Source organism: Peromyscus californicus, unplaced genomic scaffold (assembly GCF_007827085.1).
Source record: "Peromyscus californicus insignis strain IS unplaced genomic scaffold, ASM782708v3 Scaffold_5__1_contigs__length_169319896, whole genome shotgun sequence".
NCBI classification, from domain to species: Eukaryota; Metazoa; Chordata; class Mammalia; order Rodentia; family Cricetidae; genus Peromyscus; species Peromyscus californicus.
Genome location: NW_026294573.1, coordinates 159,931,574 through 159,940,117, shown reverse-complemented (window position 1 = coordinate 159,940,117; position 8,544 = coordinate 159,931,574). Strand labels below are relative to the sequence as shown.

The 8,544-nt window shown below is 48.5% G+C and overlaps 1 protein-coding gene across 2 annotated transcripts; it reads left to right on the top strand.

The window, feature by feature from the left end:
* The first annotated feature begins 4,181 nt into the window (after positions 1 to 4,181).
* On the top strand, positions 4,182 to 8,544 carry Fabp5 (fatty acid binding protein 5). 2 transcript variants are annotated; one of them, XM_052717926.1, is made up of 4 exons: positions 4,366 to 4,512; positions 7,202 to 7,374; positions 7,628 to 7,729; positions 8,273 to 8,544. In XM_052717926.1, the coding sequence occupies exons 1-4, from the start codon at positions 4,434 to 4,436 to the stop codon at positions 8,324 to 8,326; spliced, it is 408 nt and encodes a 135-aa protein (XP_052573886.1). In that variant the 5' UTR covers positions 4,366 to 4,433; the 3' UTR covers positions 8,327 to 8,544. The 2 variants fall into 2 exon arrangements, with proteins under 2 accessions (XP_052573887.1, XP_052573886.1); XM_052717927.1 differs by lacking the exon at positions 7,202 to 7,374 and having other exon boundaries at positions 4,182 to 4,512; positions 8,273 to 8,313.

The window sequence follows — 8,544 nt, the reverse complement described above, 5'->3', positions numbered from 1 at the left end:
AATTATATTGTGTGGTTTATGGAATAGTGACAAGAACAAAAACTCTATAAGTTGGATAGACACTCATTTTCTTCAAATATTTTTGTCTATAATCAGTCAAATGTATGTATGTGGAATGCACAGATGGAGAGAGCTGATCATATTTTCACACAAGGATATAATCAGAAACAGTTTTAAAGGAGTATAATAAAAATATTTCACAAACTGAAGTGGCAGCCGCCCCTTTGTAGCAAGGTCCTGTGTATGGATTCAGGCATCTTTTACAACCTCGCTACCTGGAGGATAGTCCCTGGACAGTAGCTCTAACACCGGTGAGGAATTAGTAGATGTGAATAACCCCAGGCCCCGCTCTAGACGGACTGGATCTGAATATCACCCTAACAAATGTAGCCTGGTTCAGTCACTAAAACTGGAGAAGTGTTGCTTTATTCAGAGACCCCACTTAAAACTTTGCTGCTTTTCTGCATTTTTAAAATCTATTTTGCCAGTTAAGAAGACTTAACTGTCTTCTCTAAGTGAATTAATCAAACATGAATTACTGTGGGTAGTCTGTGCCATGATTTCTTCAACATAGTGTTCCCTCTTTCCTCCCCATCGGACGCGCGTGCTAGGCCACTGATACATACTGCCCTTAGGAGTGACCGTATAGAATGATAAACCTCGTGGAAGGTGCGTTTGCCTACACCAACAGCGACTAGGTTGTCTCTAAATGAAATCACACACTGCGTTCCAAAGTGTCACACCCATATCTGTGGAATGTGAACACAACAGGCCACCAGTGTTAATCAAATAAAGTCCAGGAGAAATATTTCACTACCACCACTAGGTGGAAATAGAGTGATTTTGAGCATCTTTGTTTAGGCCCATGAGATATCGTCAGAGTATTTCCTAAGTTGGGGCTCAGAGACAGAGGTAACTTTGCCTCTGCCTCATCTGTTCTCAGGGGATTAGAGGAAAAGCAGCCAGGAATTCTCCATTCTTCATTTATTTCTGTCCATAGATAACCCCCTTTAACAGGACTGTTGAGTAACGTCCTGCAGCTGTTTTGGAGAATGCCTGGGTATCCCCAGTAACACAGGTACTGTGGTTTTCAAAGAAGAAACTAGAAGTTCAGAACTGAATTTTTATCATTCCCTGTTTGGGTGAAATGCGAGTCTAAGGCCTTTGACATGGATTTCTTGGTGGCCTCTTCAAATTTGATCATTAACTTGGGCTCATTCCAAAAGGAAGTGTACACATTGTTAAAGCCACCAGCCCAGACAGCACTGACTGCTCCTAAGAGATCAAGGTTGACTATGCCTAAGAAATTACTAACCCACTCACACCCAAGATGGCCCTGTAGGCTAAGGGTGCATTCTGCGGGCCAGGAATGTGTGAGAATCTGAAGGTACCCACAGGCTTGTAGATGATGTCTATTTCAGATAGACTTTGAGCTGGATGCAGAACACTCAGTATGTGGAAAAGAATACCAACAGTAACTGCATAGTGAGATGATAGCTATGCTCTCAGACCATGTGTTCAGGTGCTGGAAATAGTCACAGCTAATATGTGCGAGGTAGGGATGATATATGAAATCAGGAAACCCAGGATATAAAAGTGTGCAAATGTTAATATGAATGATATGTATATATAGCTTATGTATTCACATAATTTAATCCTCAGATGCTCAAGTGAGGCGCCCAAGAGTTAGGTGTTGACTGTGTTACCCTGATGATACAGCAGTAAACAAGGCCTTGCTAGCTGCATCAGACACTAATGGGTATTTCAGTTTTATGCCTCTCCAAGATGTATTTAACTACAAAAGGATTAGTTCTACTCATCAAAGCAAAAATTAATACATTGATACTGAATCTTGGCTATCATCACCACATTGGATCCAGCACCGGAGAAAACATGTGGAGACAGCTCTTGATGAGGTAGAGCCTAGGAACAAGGGAGCCAGCCTGCCAGGGGCTTCCAAACCAGGAGCAGCACTTACGTCAGGAGCCAGTGATGGGCTTAGTGTCCCGGAGAGCATCATTGCTTTCTGATCAATGGACTCTCAGATGTGGGTACTCAAGCCCTTCCTGGGACGGTAACATGGCCAGGTCAGTGTGTAAACGGTACTGTGGGAACACTAGGGTTCAGAGTAGGAACTTGTAATAAAGGAGGTGCAGGCCAGAAAATTTCTTGAAGCATGCTAGATGCTTCTCAGATTTTAATTGTGTGAGGGATGATACAATAATTAGTGTCTTGGCAGAGTGGCTGTGGCCTCTGCTCTCACCTCCTTCACAGGCACCGTGAACAAAAGACAGGCAAGTGTGGTCATGTTTCACAAGGTCTTTCGTGAGAAAGTCCTCGAAGCAGATTCTGGTTCTACTACTCCCCGGCACCAACTTTCCTTACCTCATTTCCTCTTCCCCCAAACTGGGATAACCCTCAATGATCAGTGGGCATTAGAATTCAGGGGTGTAAATGCCAGGAAAGACCATGTAGTGCATAGTAGATACTCAATAAACTGACATTGTCTCCATGGCAACAGCTGGTCTGTGTGGCAACACTTTCATTTCAGTCCATACAACCTCCAATGAGGTATGGGAGCAGCCAGTAAGATTCTGTGAAAACCACACTCTGAAAAGATCCACAATCCATACACAAGAGAACATTACCAGGGCAAGAAGTAAACTGAGGGGCTCAGTCAGAGTGGAATGTTGGGGCTCAAAACATATCACAACCATATACGACCTTAGTAGGTGAAAATATGGAACCCTCATGTGTCTGAGAAGCCAGAGGCTGACGTCAGCTGTCTTTTTCAGTTGCTCTCTGCCTTGCTTTTTGAATGACAGGGTCTCTCACTGAACCCAAAGCTTGACAGATAGCTGTACTGGCTGTACTAGTGAATGCCAGCGATCTGCCTCTCTCCAAGCCCTCAGTTCTGGGGTTGCAGACACCTGCACCCAGCTTTTACGTGAGTGCTGGGGATCTGAAGCAACCACTGTACTCCTCACATGGGAATCAGCATTACCCAAGTGCAGATGTGAATAAATTCGTTTGGAGTTGTCTATACCCAAACCTAGTAAAAGGCATGGCTCAGCTGCCCTCAAATAGACTCAGGACAGTCACATTAGCCTGTAGTTGGGCAAAATTATCTAATACAAACCTGTGCCATAACAAAGCGTGGAATCTCGCAGGTTAACTTATTAAATACTGCCCTGAAAGTGAAAATCAATAGTTGTGTGGTAGACTTTCCCTAACGACGTGTATATTTTATTCTTGACTTTCTCCGTGTAACGACAACTTTAGCAGGGTGTGTTGGACGTGCCTGAAATCCCAGCACTTGGTAGATGAAGACATGGTCAGGAGCTCAAGGTCCCTTTTGGCTACATAGGAAGTTTGCAGTTAGCCTAGGCTGTAGGAGACCCTTGGCCTCTCCATAACCTTTATTCACCATACAATTCCTCTTCTTACTGTCTCATAAAATATGCTCCCTTTGTCTTCCCGAATCCTCCAGATTCTTTTAAGTTCTGTAACTCGGGATGCCATCCATCTGTCAGCTCCTGTCACCTGACTGGCCTTGGAGCTTCATATTTTGTGGGACTTCTGTGCATATCAAAGTGATAAAATATGATTTTTTAAAAAAAATTCATCGGTGTATTCGAGGCAATTTACTAATTCATAGCCCAGCCTAAGAACCTCGAAGATGGAGGGAAGTAATCGTTTTGATCCCTTATAGGGGAATAGAAACCAGTAAAATTCTCCAGTGGCAACGGCAGTCATATAAGCCGAAACTTGCTACGGTTTAGTGGAGAAAAGAAATTTCCAGAGTCATTCTAATCTTACCCAACACAACCCAAGAGGAGGCCCTGGTGAGGCCCCCCGGAGGCGGGAGGGTGGGGTCAGCAGGGAGGGAGTAGGATTGTAGGTTTGTCAAGGTTAAGGAGACTGCAGTTTATCAATTAACTCATCGATCGGCCAATCAATGCCCACAGCGCCAGGCCTTAGCTCATTAGTTCCTTTCGTGTAGGGCGGCGGCAGGGCGGTGGGACCATGGCGCGCAGGCCCGTGGGGTCCAGGCTGTCCGGTGCGGGGGGTGCGGGGGGTGCGGGGGGGAGATTCCTGGGCGCGCGGACGCGCGGGACTGTGCCGGAACTGTCACTGGGGGAGGAGAAGGGCGCGCCCGGCGAGTCTCGGCTTGCAGGAGCTGCGGGAGATGCGCGGCTTCCCAGCCGGCCGGGCGCAGCTAGGGTGGCACCTTCAGACCCCCGGCGCGGCCCGGGGCGCCTGGGGCCGGGGCGTGGCGAGGGGGCGTGGCCGGGGCGAGGCGCACCTCCTATTGGCTGTCCGACACCTCCCCACACCATGGCGATATAAGCCGCGGTGGCGCCCGGAGCTGCACAGCGCCCCCGCCACCGCGTCTCCCTGCTGCTGCTTTCGTGCCCGCTCGCCCGCCCGCCATGGCCAGCCTTAAGGACCTCGAGGGGAAGTGGCGCCTGACGGAAAGCCACGGCTTTGAGGAATACATGAAGGAGCTAGGTGAGGATATCCCGCCGAGCCCCCGGGTCCTTATCCGCGTGCTGGCATCCCCCGTGGGATGTGTGGGTTCCCTTCCACCACGCGGCCCCGGGAGCTGCGCGGAGCACCACGCGGCCGTTAGGATGGAGTGCGCGCCTTCGCCGCCGGGTTCGGGACGGGGTCAACTACCCCGCTTCTCTCTTTTTCTGCTTCTCGCCCACGAGGCAGCCCCTCATTGCTTCCGGCCCTGCAGGGGCGCGTGCCAGACGTCCTGCCGTGGACCCCCCTACAGACAGCCCACTCAAAGTTCCGTTGCTGTTATTCCTGTCCTCGACCGGGTGCCACTGTCCTGCCACACCACCTGACCCCGTCGTGGCAGCACCCACTCCCCTCGCCCACCCTGCCGCATCTTTTGTTCCTCGATGGCGCGAGTCCCCTTCCCCCATCTCCGTGGGGACACCGTGTGGTAGGGCGTGGTTTCTGCAGGATCCCTTTAGAGGCCTTGAATGAGGATGCAGCCCAGACCTCTTTCTCTGCAGCATCTCTCCGGTCCTCTCCTCGCCCCTGGCTAGGCGTGGCTCCCGCGGCGCTGGACCGGCTGCTGGCTCTGCTCGGTGTGGACACAGCACTAGGCAGCTGGTGGCCTATGGGCGAAGCCCGGAGAAACCCCGTGTGCATGGTTGTAGCCCTGCTTCTGTTCTGTTCTGTCTCCTGAGTCTGGAGGGTGAGGAGCAAGGAGACCGTGGGCTTGGCTGGAAAACCATAATCAGAAACTGCTGGCCTGTGGTTGCTCCCTGCTATATGATGGGTGTGGCCTTGCAGCGGCCACCTGCTTCTTAAAACCTAGCCAGAGAGTGAGCAAGGTTCAAGTTCACGCTCACTGCAAGTAGTGCTTTGTTTTCTGTTGCCACTTTTGCCTGCTCTTTTTTTTTTTTTTTTGGTTTTTTGAGACAGGGTTTCTCTGTGTAGCTTTGCACCTTTCCTTGAACTCACTCTGTAGGCCAGCACGGCCTTGAACTCTCAGAGATCCGCCTGCCTCTGCCTTCCAAGTGCTGGGATTAAAGGCGTGCGCCACCACCGCCCGGCGGTCACTTTTGCCTACCCTTAAGAGAGGGATAACATGTAGACACATAGAGCAGACAAACAAAACGGACCTTTGTCGCAGATGCCAGCAAGTGGGGTGGGGTTAGCTGAACAGGGATTCTCTCCGGAAAGGTGCTGCTGGGACTAGGAGACAGCTTTCCAGGCTTCTGTCCCCTAGTATCCCAGTGACGGTCTGTTGACACCTCCTCCCTTCAGAACCAGCCTTCATTCTCTTCTAGCCAATATCCAACACACTGCGGGGCTAAGCCTGGCTTCTGATGAATCATGCTTGTATTTATAATATTGTCAGTAGAATGTGAACGCAGGTTTTGTCTCTTTCCTTTTACCCAGTGGAAGACTAAAGTGAGTCTGGAAAGTGCCGTTTGCTGGCCTCACCCAAGACTTCGGGAGGCGCACAGGTGTGAGCGAGGACCAGTAGAGAGCACTGTTTGAAAGCAACCGGGTGCCTATGCTTGAGTGGCTGGTTCTCGGCATTCCGGAGTTAGGAAGTTATCAGGCCTGACCCATAGGCATCTGGGCAGGGGGAGCACAGAAACCTGGATGAGCATCGTGATAAATCATTCCACTTGGGTCTTCATCTCCTCTCTTATGAAAATATCCCAGGTTCCTTAGGAATGTTGTCACCAAGGAGGAGTACATAGATTATAAGCTAATGCGTAACTCGGTAATGTGGAATGTCAGACCTGTGCAACTACTGTAAATAAACAGACTACACAAGAATCAACCAGATAGTCAAATCGTACGGTGTTTTCAGATTGCACTGGCAGGTTCCTAGTACACAGAAAGAGCCTTACCATGGAAAATAAGTTGTTACACAGCTTTGAAATGTTTGCTTTTCCCAGGGTGGACCCCCACCACCACCACCACACACACACACACACACACACACACACACACACACACACACACACACAGGAACATCACAGCTGTGTTACGTACTGTACTATTCGAATCCCTCAGGATTGATTTTTTTTTTCCTTTTCTTTTCTGCATAGTCTGTTAACTGTTCACCAGGGGCGTGGTGTGTGCCGGCTGGAGAATACAGTAGTTGACAGAATCTGATGTGTAGGACTGAACTTGGATCTAAGTTTGCAACTTTAAATGCTTTATTTTCACCATCGCCCAACTGCCTCTTAATCTTGTTTTGTTTTTGGGGACAAGGTTTCTATGCAGCTTAGACTGACCTCAAACTCTTGATCCTCCTGCCTCCACCTCCTGAATGCGGGAATCACACGTGTGTGTCACCATGCCGGGGCGGGCCTATGTCAACGGCTTTAGTTAAGGTTAAGGAGTAAAGTCTTGCCTGACTTGCTGAGGACGCACAGCTCAGGGGAACCACGTCGCCAGCACTCTCCGCCTCCGTTCTGGCACTTCTGGCTAAAGGTGCTTGCCCAGCTCTCTGCAGTCCGGTGGCAACATCACCACCCCCACCCACGAGCTCGGGACGACCATGAGGCTTACATGTGTTATGTCGCAACACGCTGGACATGTGCATGTCAGTGGGTGGGTGAGAGTCGGCCAGGCTGATGAAATGATTACGACTAAATCATGACTTCTGTTTTTGCGTCAATTTTAACTGATCCTTGTGTTACTTCCTGGTACACAGGGGTAGGACTGGCTCTTAGGAAAATGGGTGCCATGGCCAAACCAGACTGCATCATTACTTGTGACGGCAACAATGTCACCGTCAAAACCGAGAGCACTTTGAAGACGACACAGTTTTCTTGTACCCTGGGAGAGAAGTTTGATGAAACTACAGCCGACGGCAGAAAAACTGAGGTCAGCTATGACATTGTGAGATGAGAGAAGCTTCTAAACGACAGCTATTGCCAAGAACTTAGTGTGAAAGTTATTTTGTGAAGTTGAATTTATTAAAGTTAGTAAAAGTCCCAGGACTGTAAAGTGAAAACATCGTGCGAGTTTCCAGTTCGAAAAGCACATAGTTGTATTGTGAATAAAGTCAGTAGGGTGGGTGTGGGTCATGGGAACTCGTGTACTCGGGGAGATTGAAGAGTCCCTTGTGTTTCTGCAGACGGTCTGCACCTTCACAGACGGTGCCCTGGTTCAGCACCAGAGCTGGGATGGGAAGGAAAGCACAATAACAAGAAAGCTCAAGGACGGGAAGCTGGTGGTGGTAAGTGCCAAACTGCTTGTGTCCACTGAGGTTCAGGCTTGCGCCCACAGTTGCCATAACTGTTCTTGGTCGTTGTTTTTAACACGAGAAGGAGATTTAGGAAGAAAATATTCAAATTAACAATTTAAAATGGAGAGCACTCGTTACTAAGGCAGCCTTTGGTGGGACGGAGACTTGATGTGATTCCCAGAGTGTAGCTGGAACAGTTTCTTCAAGCTTCATCCCTGAGAGCTTGGCAGGCTACCAAGCAGCTCTCTTGTACATATATATAGATATTTCCATTTATTTAAAGTAAGGGATATTTTCCAAAACCAAATGAGTAATTTAGAGATCATATTCAGGGCTTTAGTCTTCAGGATAGCAAATGTACATATATACAAAACAGCAGGCCCCAGCTCTTCCCGAGTCCAGAAATCCTAAAATGCCTTTTCTCCATCGGCAAGGTCTGTGACAGGATTTTACAGGATTCTGGCTGTAGCGTGTTATTATCACTCCTGCTCTGGAATGTACAACCAGCCTGACTTTGTATCTTTCTTCTTCTAGGATTGTGTCATGAACAATGTCACTTGTACTCGAGTCTATGAAAAAGTGGAGTAAGGATTTCGTCACCACCCTGGACAGGAGTTAGCTGCAAGAGTGAATAAGCTCAGTTCAATGAGCAGGTCATAAATATCCATACTACTTCTTTTCTTCAGTTTTATTTTTCGTGTTCGATTGTCTGTATCACCAACACTTTACATGAAAGCCATGTCAAAGTGTTGATTTACCTAGGATCTTTCCTTTGGTTAGTAAATAAACGTGTTTGTGCTAATTCA

Bases quoted from the DNA above. Each gene is read 5' to 3' on its own strand.
- Fabp5 (XM_052717926.1), top strand. From the start codon at position 4,434: ATGGCCAGCCTTAAGGACCTCGAGGGGAAGTGGCGCCTGACGGAAAGC. The intron at 7,375-7,627 runs GTCAGCTATGAC...GTGTTTCTGCAG, and splicing joins CCGACGGCAGAAAAACTGAG to ACGGTCTGCACCTTCACAGA. The intron at 7,730-8,272 runs GTAAGTGCCAAA...TTCTTCTTCTAG, and splicing joins AGGACGGGAAGCTGGTGGTG to GATTGTGTCATGAACAATGT.